At 51.8% G+C, this 19,891-nt stretch overlaps 2 protein-coding genes and 1 long non-coding RNA gene across 6 annotated transcripts in view; 1 reads left to right on the top strand and 2 right to left on the bottom strand.

Moving 5' to 3' along the window:
• Positions 1-199: 199 nt before the first annotated feature.
• LOC308651521 lies at positions 200-5,247 on the bottom strand. The gene is made up of 2 exons (XR_014022574.1): positions 4,950-5,247; positions 200-3,778 (listed from the first exon to the last, which is right to left on the bottom strand). It is a non-coding gene; the product is annotated as an uncharacterized lncRNA (long non-coding RNA).
• A 137-nt stretch (positions 5,248-5,384) lies between these two features.
• Positions 5,385-9,317, top strand: SHISA4 (shisa family member 4). Of its 2 annotated transcripts, none has more exons than XM_081298664.1 (5): positions 5,385-5,535; positions 6,200-6,371; positions 7,503-7,636; positions 8,411-8,578; positions 8,802-9,317. In XM_081298664.1, exons 1-5 carry the CDS (start codon positions 5,412-5,414, stop codon positions 8,846-8,848), a joined length of 645 nt encoding a protein of 214 aa, XP_081154790.1. In that variant the 5' UTR covers positions 5,385-5,411; the 3' UTR covers positions 8,849-9,317. The 2 variants fall into 2 exon arrangements, with proteins under 2 accessions (XP_081154790.1, XP_081154791.1); XM_081298665.1 differs by having other exon boundaries at positions 5,531-5,852.
• A 1,979-nt stretch (positions 9,318-11,296) lies between these two features.
• LMOD1 (leiomodin 1) overlaps positions 11,297-19,891 on the bottom strand; it is a 43,876-nt gene continuing 35,281 nt past the window's right edge. The window contains exons 2-3 of one of the 3 annotated variants that reach the window (XR_014022573.1): positions 15,651-17,340; positions 11,297-14,645 (exon numbers count right to left, since the gene is read on the bottom strand). Coding sequence is in view for 2 of the 3 variants with exons in the window: in XM_081298662.1 (XP_081154788.1) it covers positions 15,760-17,340 (1,581 nt within the window). In the remaining variant the exon portion in view is untranslated. The other 2 variants (XM_081298663.1, XM_081298662.1) reach the window with 2 other exon arrangements.

Raw genomic sequence — 19,891 nt, 5'->3', positions numbered from 1 at the left:
CATAGGGAACAGGACAGTAATGTGGAAGCCCCAGCTCCCGCCTTTCAAACCGTTTTTCTGTGGTTATCTGGTGACATAAAACATAATTGTATTAATTTGCTTTCACTGGGCTTTTTCCCCTCTACTCACTCCAAGAGCATGTGAGTTCTTCAGTTCCTTGCTTTAGCTGTTTTTTCAGGGTAGCAAGCAGCACAATATGAGGGTAGCCACACTCTGGACCCTTGGTGAGAGCTCCTGTGAACTCAGATTGGGCTTAGGCACCTGGAAGAAAATGGGGAGAGAAAACCAAAGGGAGCAAATCTATGAGGCTTATGAGCAGTGAGGACCCCGCTCTGATACTGGCAGAACATCTGGGGATGAGGAAACTGGGAAGAAGGCTGCAGCAGTCCCTGAAAAGGCCCCTGTCCCTGGGCCTGCAGGCTGATGAGCAGAACCAGTGTGACTGAGGCCTTGACAGATCAGTATTTTATATTTTGGTGGTCCCCAGGACCTCCTCAGGATCCTGGAAGGGAGAGCAAATGATAGTAACAATAGACTGAATTCCCCAACAGGTGGTGTTACCAAGTCCAGGTTCAGAGGTTCATCTCATGGAAAAACCAGTGTCCAAGAGATGAATGTCAGAGAAGGAAAGGCTTGATTCAGTGGTCAAAGAAGAGTTTTATGAGGGAATGAAGAAGAGGGAAAACTGCTCACAAATCGGTTTCTCAACTCCAAGAGGGTTGAGGGTTACAATATAGGATAGGAATAATGAGGGAGAGGACTGGGCTAATAAAGGGGAGGAATATTCATGTCTTTTCTGGGAGGAGGAGGAGTTCTAGGAACTCAGATGCCACTTTTTTTCATTCCATTCATGGTGTGATCTTTCCCATGATAGCAGCTGGTGTCTTTGGCCTTGAAGCAGAAAAGTCCAGGCAGGCCTAGGTCAAATTAACCCTGTGTTACAGTTTTGGATAAAACATTTCTCAAGTGATGAATATGTCTACATGCAGAACTGAATAGAATCTGACCCAAGGTTAAGGCAAAACAAAGAGACAGATACAACATGCAGACAGAGATGTCCAGCATTTTCATCCCATTCCCAGTTACTTTGGACCTCTGCAGGCCCTAGTGAAGCAAAAACCTTCAGATACACGAAGCATAACCTGGACAACCATTATCAAAACTCACACGCAGAGGAGTGTCATCTACAGCAAAGCTAGTGGAAAACTCTGTATTGCCCACCTGTGTGTCCTCCAAAATGAGTGATTTTAAAATCAACTAAGCAAATTAAGTTAGAGGGTTTGTCTAGATTTTTCGTCCTTAGTAGTAACAGGATATAGAATCAGTCTGATGTATGTCAAAAAATAATTATTTCTTCCACACTTGACTGTGATTGCAAAGTCACACCTGATCTCGTATCTGTCCCTTCCTCATTCCTGACAAAGAGTTTCACTAGCAAGAGCACAGAAGCCAGGCCAGTTGCCAGTGCCCTGCTACGTGACCTTGAATAAGCTCTTTTCCATTGAGCAGGGGGAGAGAAAATGGGCCAGAGCTTCTGTTAACTCTGATTTGGGGATTCTAGAAGATTCAGTTGAAATAGTTTATTTCCATATGAGGAGACCAAGACCAGAGGGGTTGAGTGGTTTGACCAAACTTGCAGAGCCAGGAAGTGGCAAAGCAGGACTCACCTGTAGTGGTTCAGAGCTTGGGCTCTATAGCTGGACTGGGTTTCAATCCTGGCTTTGTCATTTACCAGCTAGGTGATTTGGGGAGTATTTAAATTTTCTGTCTCCACTTCCTAATCCACAAAACAGGTATAATATTAATATCTGTTTTATGGAGTGATTGTGAAGATTAAATAAAGTCACTACAATACAAAATACTTTGTAGTATTGCCTCATAGTAAGTAGTAATTTTAGCTATTAGTCTAATCTCATGTCTAATAGAATTCTCACCATGGAAGCCTGTCTTTATAGAGCTGGTCTGATAAAGACAGACCCTGGGCCTCTGCAAATTTCAACAGTTCTCACCTAAAACAGTACCACATAAAAACAGAGGCTCTAGGGTAAAAGGGTCAGCTGGAGCATTGAGACCTAGAGCCCCCACACACACACACTTCCCAGGAGAGGGAGTAGGGACAGACAGGAGAGCTGTAAACAGCCTTCTTCCTCTCTTATCCTCCAATCCCAAAATAACATTTGTCTGCCCCCACCCTGCCCAGCTGGCAGAGCTACAGGCTGAGTAAAGTACCATTTAAAGATAACCTGGCCTTCCCCATCCGCCCCACCACCTGAGCCAGACTCCTGAGGCCAGCCTCTGGCTGCCTAGGACTGCTGCTCCCACAGCCACCAGGGTGTGCCTGAGAAGGGGGCTGTTCACACATACCACCCAAGCCAGCCTGGCCACCCCCTTCTGTCTTGCTGCCTTAGTTCTGCCCAAACTGTGCTAAGCATGCTGCAAAAAAGCCAGAGTTGGCATACAGAGAGGCACTCCTACAAAGGCATGGTAAAAACTCCTGGGGAAAGAGTGGCCCCTCTTACCAGTAGCTGGGTGGCAGGGACTGACCGCCACTGTCCTTCCCACCAAGAGGACAAACACAAGAAACCCAGTAGTTTATAGCAAGAAAGATTAGATACCAGGGCAAGGATTATGGCTCAGCGGTTGAGCGCTCACCTAGCATGTGTGAGGCCCTGGATTCGATCCTCAGTACCACATAAAAATAAACAAAATAAAGGTATTGTGTCCAACTACAAATAAAAAAGATTAGACACCAGAAAAAAATGTTCTGATTAAGGAGAAATGTTTATTCTGGAGCAGTGGAAGCCTGAAGACCTTCAGTCCCCAACTCAGCCATAAGATCTTTATTTATTTGCGGTGCTGAGGATTGAACCCAGGGCCTTGCACAGGGCTAGGCGAGTGCTCTACCGCTGAGCCACAACCCCAGCCCCAGCCATAAACCTTGACCAAGTTCCTGGGACTCTCCCAGCTGTGTACTCAAAAGAGACTATATCCAAGTCTGTTAGGGAGGTTGTGACAGATTAAATTAAACAGAAGGACCCAAGGGTTCTATGGCAGGAAGAAATGTGTATCACCTGTCTGAAAGGTTGGATTGCCAGAGGCCAAGCCAGGAGGAGAAGAAAGGTAGCCTGGTTGCTCTTCTGGAGAGAGCACAAACTGACTAGAGGCAGGAATTAGCAGAGGAGGGGAATTTCCTTATCTCAGAGCAGCTCAGTGCAAACCACATACAGCCAGACAGAAGTGGGACAAGAGCCTCCCTGGCCAGATAGGAGGGTGAGGCAGAAGCCTCAGGGATGGAGGCCCCAGGGTCCCGGGCCAAGGATGGTCAGGAAGAGCTCAGCAAAGTTTAGGCTGGATCTCAGGCTCCATGAGGAGAAGCATGGAAGGAGATGGGGGACCCAGAACTGGTCATGCAACCCAGGAGAGGTGTGACTTGGTAGAGCACTCAGAGCACAGCCCCAGGCCAGCCCAAATTGGATCACAGGTATGATCCCAGCCCTTCTCCTCCTCCTGGTTTCCCCAATTCCAGACATTCTGGCTACCCTCTCACCCCATCCTACTAGGGATAAGGATGGGCATTGAAGTTTCCTGGAGTACGTGCTCAGAAATACACAACCCTAAGCATTTGAGACTTGAATAAAGTAGGACAGGTTGTGGAGCCCAAGGGCCTGAGCTTTGAAGTCAGAAAGTCTAACAGCAGTGTGAGCTGGGAGAATTAACTTCTTCCAATTCAGTTTCCTCGCCTGTACAATGGGATGAGTTCACGGACTGAATTTTTCCCCTACAATTAAAAAAAAAGAATTACTTGTTCTTTTTAATTATATTCTCTAGAATTTTGCAGCTAGAAAGTCACTGACAATGTTGGTGAAAGCTAGAGGTTGTTATGAGCTGGAGTGTCAACCAGTACCATCCAATCTGGGGGAAAACCAGTTGGAGAGAAAAAGGAGAAAAGCAGAAAAGTGGTAGTTAGGGGTGAGTTTCAGGAAGCATGGGGTTTCATTTTGATTTTTCAAAAAGACTTGAGATTTCATTTTCCTAAGGAAAAATAGCTAGTAAGGAGGGAGAAACTAAAGACCCCCAAAGAAGGAATATTATAGAGTCACATCAAATGGGGTCAGGAGCACACCTGCAGAGTTAACCTTGGACAGGAGAGACACCTTTCATCTGAGGGTCATTCAACCAATGACCAAGCACCTGTGGCCAAGGACTGGAGAATAAGTGAACATAACCACATGGTCCCTGTATTCACGGAGCTCCTGGTGTAAGGAAAGAGGAGACAGACAGCAATAGCTACACTGTGAAAGTGGCAATGAATTTAAAAACGTGTCTCTTTGTCCCTGGCCACTGCAATTATAACGGTGTCCTACGTAAGTTCATATTCATGCCAGCCCATTGGCCTGCTGACAGCTTCCTAGGGCAGGAAGCTGTTCTCTCTTATTCCATCTCTACCAGGTGATGTACCTGCACCTATGGAGGCCAGGGATGGGCCCTCCTCTTCCAACTGCCTTCCCTAATTCATTCAGATTCTTCTGAGCCTTCCATGACCTGCCTGGTGCCCTCACCCCAGAAAATGAGAAACACTGCACAATTTACTACTGATGGTAAGGACCCACCTTGGTCTAGAAGACTTGGGTGTTGATATTGTCTCTATCGTTTACTGGCTGTATTACCTGGAGAAAGTCTTTTCACTTATTTAGCCCTATTTTCTCTGTTTATAAAATGGAATGGATAATAACATCTACCAACCAGGCTTAGCTCATGGAGTTGTGGAAAGATCAAATGAAATAAACTAGATGTTCAAGTGTGGAAGGGCCATACTGAGGAGGATTAAGTAGGTTTGATGTTATCCCTGGTTTGATAGGTAGTTTCCAATCAGGGAAGCTCTTGCAAGGACTAAGCACAGTCACTAGTGCTGTGAGATTGACTTCCCCCACCCTGAACACTGTCCTCACCTGTAATTAACTGTGGCCTTTCTCATACTTTCCTGGTAGTGCAGTGATTTTGCAGACTTGCTCTCTGAAGAAAAGGGTTTTCACTGTGAAGACTGTTTAACTGACAGGCCCCATCCATGGACCTCCATTCATGCTGGTGAGGCCACGGTGTGAGCGCAGTCCACCCAGAGGGGGAAGGGCCATCTCAGGGAGCCAGTGCAGCTGCCAGTGTCCAGGCTTGTGGGCACCGTTGGAGACAAAGCCTCTCTGAACTGCCTTTCAATAACCGCCTGTGTTCAAGAACGGGGGCGGGGTGGCTCCCAGACTCTTCCCCTCTCCCCCGCCCGCAGGGCGTCCCGGACTGGACACTAGGGCAGAGGACGTCCCGCACAAGGGAAGGTCCGGCACTGCCCCTCCAGGGTTGGCCCATGTGCTGGACATTCGGAGGTGGCACCAGGATCAGGGTTTCTAGGCTCCAGGATAATGATTGGACCCAGTCGGGGGGCGGGCCCAGGACAAGGCCAGGCCTCCGTGGCTGTAGAGCCCAGCTGCCTGCTGTGCCCATGGTGGCTCCGACGGGAGGAGCCACTGCGGTGCCAGGGACAGGGTGAGGGGCGCCCGACTCTACAGCCGGGGCTGAGTGGGCGTCGCTGGTGGGTGGGCCTGGGCTGTGCGCCGAGCGGCGCGGGTGGGGTTACCGCAGGCGGGGCGCCTGGGCCCGCCCCCGAGGAGGTGGGAGAGGAGCCCGGGCCTGGCCGCGGGCAGGGCCCGCCGCAGCTCCCGCCGGCTGGCTTTTCCTCCTCGGGTCCCTTTTCTGGGCGGCCCGGCTCTGGCTGCGCTCAACCTCCGCAATGCCGCCCGCGGGGCTCCGCCGGGCCGCACCGCTCGCCGCGATCGCCCTCCTGGTGCTGGGGGCTCCCCTGGGTAAGGCATGGCTGGCGAGGCGCGGGTGGGTGGGATGAGGCGGGGGCAGGGGAGGAGCCGACCCGAGGGCCGCGGCCCGGGAGACCCTCGAGCTTGCGCGCCCTGGATGCTGCGGGGTCCCCAGCGAGTGGGAGGAGACAGCGCTGGGCAGTTGGGCGTTGGGCAGCTGGCCCTGGGCACCTGGGTCCGCTTTAGAGAAAGGCCTCCGGGGTTCCGAAGTTGGAACCCTCAGGTGGGGACAAGAGTCAACCGGGAGCCAGAGGGCTAGAAACCTCAGGGGCGTGGGGCTAAGGACGGCGGAGTTGAACTGGCCTGGTGGCCCGCGGCGCCCCGACCCCTGCCCGCAGCGCTGGCCAGCGAGGACTGCCTGTGGTACCTGGACCGGAATGGCTCCTGGCATCCGGGCTTTAACTGCGAGTTCTTCACCTTCTGCTGCGGGACTTGCTACCAGCGATACTGCTGCAGGGACCTGACCTTGCTTATCACCGAGAGACAACAGAAACACTGCCTGGCCTTCAGGTGAGCTCCTGCCACCTCTCCGGGATCCCCTTCATCCTCTCAACAGGCTTCCTGCCTCCTCCCTTTGTGCACCTCCACATTCTTAGCTCAGTGGAGTCACCAGGACTTCAGCTTGGAGACACAGTTGGGTGGTCCTGATGTGGGAGCTCCAGAAAGGCATGTTAGTGACCATCACAGCCTTGGGCTGGGGTGAGTGTTTCAGGTTCCTTCTGGAGCCTCTTCTTGGTCCTGCTGGATCCTGCGGAGCGACTGTTCAGGGTTAGCACCAGAATGCAGTGCAGCTTTGTGGAAGCTCTGGCAAAAGGGCTGGAGGGGGGGCTGGGGATGTGGCTCAAGCGGTAGCTCGCTCGCCTGGCATGCGTGCGGCCCGGGTTCGATCCTCAGCACCACATACCAACAAAGATGTTGTGTCCGCCGAGAACTAAAATATAAATATTAAAAATTCTCTCTCTCACTCTCTCTTTAAAAAAAAAAAAAAAAAAAAAAAAAGGGCTGGAGGCTTGGGTTTGATTCCCAGGTACACTTCTTACCAGCCATGTGATTTGGGGAAGACACTTGCCCTCTATGGGTCATTGTTTCCTTTTCATAAAATAAGGGGATTGCCCAAATTAATGGTTTTCTTTTTTGTGATGCTGGAGATGAAACCCAGCCTTGAGCCTAAAGCACTCTGCCACTGAAACCCAGCCTTGAGCCCAAAGCACTCTACCACTGAGCTATTCCTCAGCTCCAAAATTAGTGGTTCTCAAACTTCCTTTTGAAGGTGGCTGCTAATATATAGAACTGATGTAAGGAGAGTGTCTGAAGTGCAGTTAGGGGGGAAAAAACAGTCCTAGCTTATATCCTATGGCCTTTTTTACAGCTTAACATGTAAGTCTAATCAATTAAGTTGTAGATATAAAAGTCCTGGGGGAGGGGCACACTACAAATCCCAGCATGCCTCACATTAGCCAACCAAGCAGCATTGCCTTCTGGGAAGTGGAGGTCCCTAAAATATGCTCCACAAGGATTGGGCAGAATCCCACAAGAAACTCCAAATCTTAGCATGCTGTAGCCCCTTGCTGGCCAGGAGTTGGAGCCTTGTCCTCCTCCTGCAAATGTTGGAAAGTGAGCGGGCCTGTTCTTTGTCTAAAGTCCCAAGACCATAGCAGGCATCGCCTCTGCTGTGATCCTATTTGTTGCTGTGGTTGCTACCACCATCTGCTGCTTCCTCTGTTCCTGTTGCTACCTGTACCGACGGCGCCAGCAACTCCAGAGTCCATTTGAAGGTATGCACAGTATTGGGCAAAATGGACTTGAGGTAGCCTGGGCTGAGTCCCATGGTGGGCACTGGAGCGGTCAAGGATTAGTGAATTTTGTGGTAGTGTATGTTTCTGTGTAAATTCCCCTGGCAGCGTGTAAACCTGGAAATATGCTTGTAAACTCATGAGTTCTAGAATGTGCCTGGGGTATGTGGAAATGTGGGACTGTGTCCACATTTGTGCACACACATGAATATTCAGCTATGCACAGAAGTGCAGCCTGTCACAGTGGGGAGTGCACAGTGGGTCTATGTAGGCGAGTGACTCAGTAAGTGCACAGAGTATGGTCTATAAGTGGTGAGCATTAATTGGGTGTGCTCCAGTGTACAGTGGTATACATGTCTAAGTGTTGCATGTGACTGCATGTTTGCCCAATCCTGAATGACATGGGGACAGTGACACCATATGGGAGATTGGTGTGGGAGGGAAGGACTTGAGGAAGACACCCTTGGTGGCGCTACAGATGCCAGCCCCCGCAGCTAACTGATCATTGCCCAAGTGGGGTATTTCCCTGCCTGTGCTCCCCAGTTCATGAGGTCTCTGACACCTGCTTAGGGAGTCATCTTGCAAAATACAGGTTGACTAGCAGCGCCATGCACTCAGCCCCCAACTCACCTTTGTTAAGCAGGGTTTGGGAGGTAAAGGCCACAGGTGGGGTGCTTATCTTGGTTTCCAGGGCAGGGATCAGAGGCTTCTCTTGGGAGATAGAACTCTGAATGCTGATCCTTGTCCCCCATCTAGGGCAGGAGATCCCAATGACAGGCATCCCAGTGCAGCCAGTATATCCATATCCTTCGGACCCCAAAGCTGGCCCTGCAGCCCCACAGCCTGGCTTCATGTACCCGCCTAGTGGTCCTGCTCCTCAGTATCCACTCTACCCAGCTGGGCCCCCTATCTACAACCCTGCTGGTAAGTAACAATCTGGAGCTCTTGCTCTGCCTGCCCCTGAGCTCTCTCCAGAACCTCCCTGGCCTCTCACTGAGGATTCCCTCTCCCAGATTTCCTCCACATCTAGCTGGAAACCTCCAGACCAGCTCTTCCCTGTGGATCCTCATGCCTTGGGGGGGAGGAGGTTTATTTCCTGTCCTCCTATGACCCCACTGACCCTCATCCTGTCTTCTTGTTTTTTCAGCCCCTCCCCCTTATATGCCACCACAGCCCTCTTACCCAGGAGCCTGAAGAACCAGCCATGTCTCTGCTGCCCCTTCAAAGATACCAACTTTGGGAGATGCCCCATCCTGTACCTGCATCCAGCCCTGGGGATGGCACAGGTCTTCTAGTCACCAGGCCCCATACCAAGCCAAACCCTGGGCCCCACCAAGGACAGAGCCCCAGAGAAGTGGAACAGGAGTTGAGTTTTCTAAGCCATGAATGAGGGGGTGAATGGGGAGGGCTTGGGATTGGTGGACTGTTTTTACCAGGGGCAAGGAAGACAGATGAATGACAAGCTGGGTCACAGCCCCTGCTTACAAGTAGTCCCTCTGCTTCCAGGATCCCAACCAAAAAAGGTGGGGACGCTCTGGTTTGCCCACTTTGGGCTGAGGTGGGGCCATGGGAGGCTCCATCAGTGGCTGGTAGTAGCCCTCCTCTATGGCTGCCCCGCTGGCTAGGGCTCTGGCCTATTGGATTAAAGCTGTAAAGATGTAAATCACGTCGATGGCATCCTTGGGCCCATCCACATCTTCCGTTAGCACTGCTGGGCCATCCCTGGCAGAGCCACCCCAGGCTGCAGGGTTCCTTGGACTGGGTCCCAAAGCTAGTGAGGTGGATCTGGTGGCAGCTTTGAAGAAGGTATCACTTGCGTTGCAGAGATTCCCCGTCTGGGGTCAGGCTTCTGGAATATCAGGACACTACCAGCTGCAAAGGCGCCTCCCCGATCCATGTACACATAGATTGAAATTCAGACCCCTACCACTCTCAAACCTTGAGCATGTCTCTGAAGGTCTCCATGCCCCAGTGTCCTCAACTATAAAACCTTATGACTGCATGGCTGTCATAAGGGTGAAATATTATGTAAATGAAACTAAGTCCTGTCCTTCCTTCATGATCAGAGCTCCTAGGACTAGGAGCCAAATGGAGGGATGATGGCATCCATGGGGCTGGTACAGGGTGCTTCTGTCAACTGCTTGGTCATCAAGGGACCCTGAAGATACTGAAGCCAGATTTAAAGTTAGGTAGTCAGTGTAGTTAGGTAAATTGGGTCTAATATCGAGTAAGATCCAAAATGGAGGCCATGTTTAGAATGAATTCTGGGAAAAGTTGAACAACTCTTGGAATGTTAATGAAGTCCGGGAAAAGCCCTAGGCCCAAAGCCCATCCCAAAAAAGTATTAATGAACAGCCCCCAGCAAACTTGAAGATGCTGACTCACAAGTCCTTCCTGACCAGATTACTTCTTTGGCCCCCAGGCCCATATCAAGGCCCCCACTGAGCCTAAGCAGTGAGGGATATGACCTCATTTCTCCTTCTCCCATGAAGGCTGCTTATAAGAAGGAACCTGGGAGGGGCAGTAAGTACTTGGAGCTGTCCATCTTCCACTGCTGTGCCCCCGGGGCTCCTTGTGTTCTCAAGACTTTTCTGGTGACAGAATTAGAGAAGGGAAATTTATAATTTTTTGTTTTTTTTTTCAAAATAGGAAAAAAAAGGTAGAACCCAAGGCCTCATACCTGCTAGGCAAGTACTCTACTACCAAACTGGCCATCCTAGTTTTATAGGGTTTTTTTGTTTGTTTTTGTTTTTGCTGGGAATTAAACACAGGAGCTCATAACCACTGAATTACATCCCAGTCCTTTCTAGTTTATTTTGAGACAGGCTCACTAGGTTACCAAGGCTTGCCTTGAACTGGAAATTCTCCTGCCTCAACCTCCCTGGTATTACAGGCGTATGCCACCAAACCTGGCTTATAGCTTTTAATTCAAGTGGGCATAGTGTCAGCTCAGTTTGGCAAAACCACCACCACCCAATGTTCCCTCCTTTTCCCAGTCCCTTTCTCCCAGTTCCTGAAGCTCAGTGTAGCCACAGGCCCTGCTCTCTTGCCTTGCCCCTCAGGCTATTGGACCTCTTCGGTCCTGCAACCTAGCTGGGTTCTGGATAGGGCCTTTGTGCTGACTATGCTGCAGGCCCTCTGCTACCTACATACTCTGGGGAATTACCTCTTTTCACATAGCCTGAAAGGCAGGAGTTCCTGAACTAGTGCTTTGGGGCCAGGGTATGAGATTTGCTGAGACAGAATTCTGCCCCCACTGCATTCACAGCTTCCCCATTCAGTGAAATAGTCAAGGGTCCTGGATCTGACCCAGACAGGGAGGAGCACCTGATGCTGGTGAGGACAGACCTGGGGCCACAGCTGCAAATCTGCTTTTGTTCTGAGAGTGGGGCCAAAGGGTGGCTCTGGGTCCACAGAGTGGTTCTGCCTTCATACTTCAGGAGAGAAGATGACCAGGTCATTGAGGTTTGGAGCCCAGTTTCCTCTGTTCCAAAGCTGGGAGGAAGAAAGATGTGCCTGATAAGTATTCTGAGTTTCCAAGAGAAATTGGTGTAATTTATGTAAGCCATAATTACAGAATTAATTATCCTTGAGTCAACAGCCCAGGACAATTCGCAGTTATTTTGTGGTCTAGAGTCGAGGCAGGGAGAAGGTGTGGAGCTCCCCAGTTTATAGTTAACTTTGCAACACACTAAAAGTAAGAATTCTAAGAAAAAAAGAAAAGCCCTGACAGTGGCTTCTACATACTCTGAGCAGAGGACCCTGTCACATACCAGGATGCTTTAAATGAGGGCAATACTCTTTCATCTCTCCCAAAGCATGCTAATCTCTGACTCCATCTCCTGGGGCTCACCATCAGGGGAGTAGGGAAGGCCCAGTAGGGCAGAGTGAAGCCAGGAGCTGTCACTGTCCCTTCCTGTCACCTTGTTCTTCAGCTAGCACCCCTGAAAACAAGTCAGGCACCCTAGAAAGGCAAGAAGAATTGGGGTAACCCCATAGTGTAAATAGGATCTTGCTAGGTTGCAAGGGAACACTGAGCATTCTTAAGATGGGCAGGTCTAGGAAGCCCAGATGAAGCTTTTTTACACAAACCATGTCTGGATCTAGCATACCCCAGGGTTCAATCCCCAGTATAAAAAAATAAACAGAAAATGTGGCATGAAGCCCTGGATATGATCACCAGCTCTGCAGAAAACAAAACCACAAAATCCCACAAAGGAACAACTTGATCAGGGAGGCAGAGCTTCAAGGGGGCTGGTAGTGAAGGAAGGCAGAGCCGGTAAGGGAAGAGGATCTAGGGGGCTGGAGGTGGGAGCCAAGAGAAGTTGCGCAGGCAAGGCGGGGCTGCTGGGGAGTCACTCAAGGGTCCTACTTAAGGCTGACTTCAGAGGCTCCTGCAGAGAGCTACCAACGGGAACCACAGTGTATAGCACTCCAGCACCTGAGGGGCGTCTTGGTCTTCCAAAAGCACGATCCTGAGTGAAACTTGCCCAGAACTTTTGTTTCTTGAAGAGGGGTGAGTGGGGAGGAGATCTGGAGTGAGTGAGACTAGAGCCGGGAGCCTCTGGAGCTCCTGTGACAGTGTCTGGCAAGAGCCTCGGCAGGCCCCAGGTGCCTGTCCATGACTAGGGCCAGGCTCTGGAGTTTCCTGGGGACCGATGGTAGGTGGGAAGGGCACTTTTCCTGCAGGGGTGAGGCCAGACAGGGTGGGACCCCGGCCGAAAGGACTAAGCCAGAGGAGCAGGAGAGCTGGAAGGGGAACCGCCAGAAGTTGATGGGGGCAGGCGGCGGCGTCCAGGGTATTCCGACGGGGACTGCAGGCTGACTCTGCAGAACTGAGTCGTGGCTTCTTCTAGATGTATGCATGATGGACTGGTTGTCAGGAGACCTGGGTTTGAGTCCGGATTCATCATCTTGGACAAGTCAATGCTTTCTTTGAAGCTCATACTCTGGATTAGGATAAAACATCTCTGGCTCTTTCCCCCTGGGTTTCAGGAAGGGAAAGCCAGCAATCCCCTGACTCCCTGTGAAGCCAGCAAACCCCTGACTCCTAGTGGGCGAGGAGCAGGTGGGCGGCGGTGCGAACAGGTCCTGCAGAAATGCGTCCCGGCGAGTACCGTCCCCTCTCTCACAACAGAACAGGTCGTGAGTACCCGCGTCCGCTGCGTGCCTAGCGCTCTCCTTTGGCCCTCCAAGACCGCGAGCAGAGCCCCCGAAACAGTCCCCTAGGGTGCGACAGGCTCCCAGTCCCATCCGCCCTTCTTTTCCTGGCCCAGGTAGCCTCCTCCAGGTCCCCAGAGCACCTAGAGGAGCAGCGAGAGAACTTGGGAAGCTGTCTACCCCCAGATGGCGCTGTGCCCCCGCATCAAGTTCAGAGGCACCAGAGAAATGATTACATCATCCCAGGCCCAAGCAGGATCCCCCAGGAGGGTGGAGGAAGGGAGTAGGCTTCTCCTCTGGCTAAACCGCGTTCAAGTTTGGTAGAAAGGGCTCTAAGGTGACAGGTTCTGTTGAAGCCTGAAGATTTGGAGATTGTTTGGTTCTGTTAGGTTTCAGTGCTTTCCTGAGGCACCATCACCAGTCTCATCTCAGTGGGGTGGGGGTAAGCAGGAGGATCTGTTATGAGAAGCAGCTCTGAAGGCTCAAGACCTGCGCCCTCTGCCTTTTGCTAGTTGTGTGATCATAGACAGTTAATCTCTGTCTCAAACTTTATCTGCAAAATGGAGAGAACATGAGTATCCACCTCAGAGTTGAAGGATAACCGGAAAAATACAAAGCATCTAGCTAGTGAACATAACCCAGCAGGCATAGGGGGAAATGGCTTAGCTTCAGCTCATACCTTCTGAGGTAGAGTGTACCCTGGGATCTGGTGTGGGTGCTACTCCCTGCATGGTCCCTCCACTTCCCTTCCCGGGCCTATGACTGCTGTAGGGAGCTGGCTTTGAGCCCAAAATTGGGAAGAGTCATGGAATGAGCATCCCCTGAACTTGCCTAATATAGCCATCTAGGGCCCCAAGCTTGGCTCTGCCCTGTTACCCTGAGACCAGCTCTGGAACTGAGTCCAGGCAGGAGCCTTATTCAGAAGCACACCCAGGACGACTACTTTGGGGGTCCTGCACCCAGAGCTTAGGCTTTCCCCCATGTGATCCTTTAGTGGTGGTAAACTGAGTTTATGGTCAACTTGTACAGTGAGGCAGGGAACCTGAGCTTCTAGAGCTTTCCTGGGAGCCCTGGGTATCAGGACCTGTAGTATATGACAGAGGTGAGACATAGTGACTCTCAGCTAAAGGTTTGTATATATTATCAAAATCTTATGGAAAAACAGATACACAGCTATTTTTACAACAGCGGGTGGGTGTGAGGAAAATGTCTGCTTTGGCATCAAACCTTCAGGTCTGTTCCTTTCCTCTCCTCTGGAGCCCAATCCCACCGGGCACTGTCCATCCAGGCCAGGTGCCCTCCGTGTCCTCAGCTCCTCCTACTCTCCCCTTGGACTCCCATGCCCTGGCTCCCTCTGCCATTGCCCCTCAGAGTACCACTGGCCCAGCAGCTTTGCCCCAAGGGCTCCTCAGTGGCCTGGATCCTGGCCCTGAAGGGCAGTGGGGCTGGATATGTGGTCCCTGGGGACATCTTTCCTGGATCATAGGCCTTTTGAAGCGTGCCAATTACAAAGGGCCTGGGCAGTGCCATCTTCTCCATGATGCACACACAAAAAAACTCTTCTTGTCCAGAAACCTCAGCTCCAGGCATCAAAGCAATTTTTGGAGAGCCCCAGAGACAAGAAAAGGAAGATGAGAGGAGATGCAGCGTCCTCCCTTGAGTGTGGCCCAGGCCTTGAGCTCTCCCATGGCAGAACAGGGACAGCCACAGCAGGTCAGCCAGAGTGGTGTGGGCAGGGTCTGTGCAGCCCTGGATGTGAGCCAGGGCTGTCATGGCCTTGGCACCAGAGCCCAGCAGCCTGGTCCTACTGAAGCAGCTTGGGCACTTCCACCTGTAGGGCAGAGAGACAGGTTAGAGCAAGGAGTTTGGCAACTGGGCCTCTGGAATTCATCTCACCTCCCTCCCTTCTGGAAGTATACCATCCCACACCTCTCAATATGTGTCTGTGGGATGAATGTATGAGGTATTGACACTGAAGGAGCATTTCTCCTGTTCTGTAACAACTAGACATCAGAGCCCAGCAAATTGGGAGGCTGAGGCAGGAGGATCAAAAATTCAAGGCCAGCCTCAGCAATTCATCAAGGACCTGTTTCAAATTTAAAAGGGGTTGTGTGTGCTGGGGATGTAGCTTAGTGGTAGGTTCAATACCCAGTATCACAAAAAGTTAACAAATAAAAAACCTGGATGTCATCAGATGACCACTAGAATTATAAGTGAGGTTGTCCTTTATCTCATGGTGTCCAGTGGCAAATAATGTGAGAGTAGGATATTCACTCAGACAGGCAAATGACGATGGACTTTGTCATCCAGGGAGGCAGGACTATGAGAAGTAGGGTGTCCGGGGATGATCCATGTGTCCATTGCACTGGTTAGTCAAAGGTAAACTATACTGAGGGCAAACCTTTGGGATAGACTGACCCATAGAACTGGGCTGATCCTGAGAGGGGATTACATAAAACCAATATCACTTTTGTTTGGGGAAATGGAGAAAAGGAGACTCGGAGGAAGAAGCCAGGTGCAGTGGTACAGGCCTATAATTCCTCCTGCCCAGAGGATGAGAGGCAGGAGGATCCCAAGTTTGAGGCCAGCCTAAGCAATTTAGCAAGACCTTTTTAAAATAAAAAAGACTGGGGAGACAGCTCAGTGACAAAGAGCCCCTGGGTTCGATATCTCCAGTTTTAAGGGGGAGGGGAAGGAGAAGACAACCTAGAGGAAGAGCCACAGCAACACTCCATGTGTGGAGGCTGCCTCTCCATTAGCAGGAGGAACAGGTTTGATGGCTGGTGAAGGAGTTCCAGGTGTGGAGGGCGAGGCTAAAGGAAGCATAGAGTCCCACCTGTAAGGGAGATACAGATGTGGCCTGCCTGGGGGCAGGAGCATGGCTGAGATGATCTGCAGGTCCCGGGGTCTGGGTGCACCTGCAGGAGTGTCTGCATGCTGGCCTGTTATAACTGCCCTCTCCTGTCAGCCCCTGGGCACCCTGCCCTGTGGCCACGCCCACAGCAACTTGCCTTCTTCAGCTGTTTCAGGTTGCTGGAGCGGATGGCAGCCAGGAGCTGGTCACGTGAGTTCTTCTCCTGGGCAGGGAGGACTTTGTCTCCCATTTTCCTCTGAGTGGCTGGGGAGAGGGAGTTCTTCAGGTTCTCCATGATAAGGGGTGGAGCCAGGGGCGGGGGAGGAGGGGGAGGGGCAGCTGGAGCACCCCCTTTCTTTGGGGAGTTCTTTGGAGCAGGCTTGGGAGATGGCTGGGGTGAAGGTTTGGGGGAGCCCTTGGCCAGGGCCCCTCCCTTGGGCACCTCCAGCAGGTCCTTCTTCTCTCCGCTGGCTTCCTGGGCCTGCCTTTGCTCCTGCAGACGCTTTTGTCGCTGCTTGTCCATGTTGCGGCTGAGCAGGTTGGTGACGGTCATTCGGGGCCCGGCAAGCTCAAAATGGTAGCCGAGCTTGAGCAGGGTGGTGTTCTCCTTGAGCAGCTTGGCGATCTCCATCTCCGTCTTGCCCCCGCAAATGTGCCGCTGGTTGTGGAAGCGCAGCTCAGTCAGCGTGTTGTTCTGGAGGAGAGCTCGGAAGATGGCCAGGATGCCCTTGCCCGTGATGTGGTTGGAGTCCAGGTTGAGGCTGGTGATGGTCTTGTTGGCCTTGAGCATGATGGCGATGGCGAAGGCCACGTGGTCGTCCGCGCGCGTGTTGGCCAGGGCGAACACCTTGACCACGGTGTTGAACTCCAGGGCCTCGGTGAACCTGACCAGGATCTCGTTGGTGATGCAGTCCGAGTTGTTGACGTTCACTTCCGTCATCTCCGGGTCGTTGTTCTTCACTCTCTCCAGAGGCTCATCAAAGATGCTGGGGGCCGCTTCCTCCTCCGCCCTGGGGGGCCCCTCCGAGGGTTTGCTGGGGCCTCCAGCGGCCTGTTTCTCCGCTGTCTTGATCTTGCTCTCTTCCTGGGCCTCCTTCTCACTTGGGGACTCCTCCCTCTGGACTTTCTCAACCTCTTTTTTCACGTCCCTGTCCTGGGTTCTTCTTTTTGCCCCCTCCTCCTCCTTTTTCCTGTCTGTGTCCCCAGTGGCTCTTTTCGTCTTCTCGTCTTCCCGTCTGGCATCTGTGCTCCTGCTGTCCCCCTTCACCTTCTCACTGTCCCCTCTCTTGGCCGGCTCCTTCACCTCCTCGCTCTTCTTGTCCTTGTCCTTGATCAGGCCTGAACTCCTGTCACTCCGTCTCTTCTCCTCTTCCTTCCTGACGGCCACCGTCTTCTCGTCTCCTCTCCCATCCTTCCCTGCTTCCTTCTTGTCCACCACAGCCCTGACCCGGCCCTTGTCGATGCCCCTGATCACCTTCTCCTCCTTTGGCTTCTCCCGGCTCCTGCCATCAGCTTCCTCTTTGTCTCTGGAGAAGCTTTTCTTTAGTCCGCCCCTCTTTGGCTCCTTTCCCAGGTCTGAGTCCCGTCTGGGGCCCAGGGCCTTGGTGCTGGCATCTCTGCCCCTTTCCTCTCCATTCTTGGCATCGGCTCTGGTCTCCACTTGCTTGCTTTCCTAAGAATTCAGAAAAGAAAAATAAACATGAAGAGCTGGCTTCAGTAGAGGAGCGGGTTACAGGACAAGCGAGGGAGCACTTATACAACTGCCCTTGGGCCTCCGAAGGACACTGGGTGTTTGGAGAGTGATGGGCATGTCCCTGAGAGAGTAGCCGAAGTGGGGCTTTCCGGGATTCCAGCTGGAGAGAACGGGCCAGTGTCACACTCCGCCACGGTCATGAGATGCCAGAAAGAACACCTGCAGAGGTTTGGACCAAGCGCAGTTTCTCTCCCAGAGCATCTTCAGACCCAGGTTTGCCTTTTCTGTCATGGATGCTTTACCCATGGCACCTCTGACCCCCTTAGAAGGACTGCTTCCAACAATGCTAGCACCTGAGGAAAAAGTGAAAATCACCAACACTGATCCTGTTTTGAATTTTTTTTTTCAGTGCTGTAGATTGAACTCAGAACCTTGCACATGCGAGGCAAGCGCTCCTGCTACTGAGCTATATCCCCAGTCCTTTTTCCTCTGTTTTGAGACAGGCTCTTGCTAAGCTGCGGAGGCTAGTCTTGAACTTGGAATCCTCCTGTCTCAGCCTCCCAAGTTGCTGGGATTATAGGTGTGTGCCATCTCACGTGGCTTCTGCCCCTGCGTTCTGTGCTCAAGTTCACACTGCCTCACACCTAGTCCCAGCCCTGCTGCCAAGGGGAGGTCACTAGTTCTCAGATACTGGAATGTTATAAGCCAGTACATTTACAAAGAAAAAAAGAAATTGAAAGAATCGAGACAGGGTTGCTAACATTTTACCAATTAAGGATATTCATAAATTCTACCTAGCATCATCATCTCATTGAAACAAGGAGCTAATTATTAAGAAGTAGGTAACAGACCAAAAGATGTACCTTTACAGCAAATTGCAAAACTCGTGTGTCTCTTCAGAAGTTCCCAGTGTTGTCTTTTACTTATTTATTTATTTATTGCAATGCTGGGGATGGAACCCAGGGCTTGATGCATGTTGGGGTAGTACTCTGCCACTGGGCTGCATTCCCAGCCCTAGTCTTTATTTTTTAGTAAAAATTTTGCTAAGGTCAAGCCTCTCCCATAGGTAGCCCTGGAGTCCACTAGGATTCTGCAACTCCACTTTGACCATGCAGATGTGGGCTGCTGCTTGGGGAGGCTGTGGGATGGAGTCAGGGGAACACAATGGAGGCTTGAGTGTCCACCAGCCACCCAGCACCTCCCTGGGGGAGAGGGGTATTTCTTGCTTCATGAAGTCGAGGAGCTATTTCAAGAGGACCTAGTGCACATCCCCACCACAGGAGCGGAGGAAGCAGCAGATTACCTACGATACGGCATTAAATTTAACTGTCCAACTGGGACTCCAAGGGATGCTGGGAGGACCTTCCTTAAAGGCGCATTGAGAGAGCATGGCCTGAGCATGGAGGGTTTCTTTAAAGAGAGCCCAGTGGGGTGTGGAAAGAGGGGAAGGAAGAAAGGCACTCCTTGTCCCAGAGGGAATGGAGGGCAAGGTTAGCCCTTTGGAGACAGTTTGTACTGGAACCACAAATACATGCCATTGGAGACCGGCCCCTGGGTATTTGGAGAGAAGTCCTCGGCTCTTCTGCTAGACTCATGATAGGCAGCCCAGGGGCCCAGAGCCTGGTGGACAGAGCCTTGGAAAGGGCACTTGTTGCCTCCTTCCTAGAATGCACGGGATTCCGCCTGGAGCTGTGCTGATGGAACAGGGGACCGAGAACCCCCCCAACTCACTGTGGCCCCCAAGGAACTGAGTTTGCCACTTATGATTGCCCTGAACGGGGAGTGGTAATAACTTTGCTGTATGTAAAGGAGTATGCAAATAGGATGTAAATGAGGAAACCCAATGGGTTTCCTTTTAGGGAACTTTTATAACGGTCTGCCCTCAGTGTGACCAGGGAATCTCCTCCCCTCCCATGCCACATGCAGAGTGGTTCCATCCACCTGGAGCTTGGCTGTGAGAGCTGATGGCATGGCCCCTAGGCATCATGCCCCAGGGCAGACTTATGCCTCCCTCTCCTTCCCTTCCCAGAATGTGTCCACAGCAGAATGTCTCAGAGCCCACCAGGCACGGCCCAACCGTCCACTGCAGAGTTGCCATGCCTCTCAGTCACAGGCTGCACTGAGAGAAGCTGGGGACCCAGAGAGAGATGACAGCCAATTCCACCCAGCAGGTTCAGGAAAAACTGGGGGTTGGGCTTGATTGTCTCACGAACAGCCACTGTTATGGTTTGGATGTGAGTTGTCCCCCAAAAGCTCACGTGTGAGACAATCCAAGAAGGATCAGAGAAGAAATGATCAGGTTGTGATAGCCTTAAACTAATCAGTGGATTGATTCCCTGATGGGATTAACTGGGTGGTGGCTGGAGGCAGGTAGGTGTGGCTGGAGGAATTGGGAGTTGGGAGTGTGGCCAAGGGGTATGTGTTTTGTATCTGGAGAACGGGCTCTCTCTCTGCTCCCTGGTCACCACGTGAGCTGCTTCCCTCTGCCACACTCTTCTACCATGATGTTCTGCCTCACCTTGAGCCCTGA

The sequence above is a fragment of the Spermophilus citellus genome (genome assembly GCF_964194105.1).
Source record: "Spermophilus citellus genome assembly, chromosome: 6".
Classification (NCBI taxonomy): domain Eukaryota; kingdom Metazoa; phylum Chordata; class Mammalia; order Rodentia; family Sciuridae; genus Spermophilus; species Spermophilus citellus.
The sequence above is the reverse complement of the archived record's forward strand: the minus strand, read 5'-3'. Positions and strand labels throughout refer to the sequence as shown.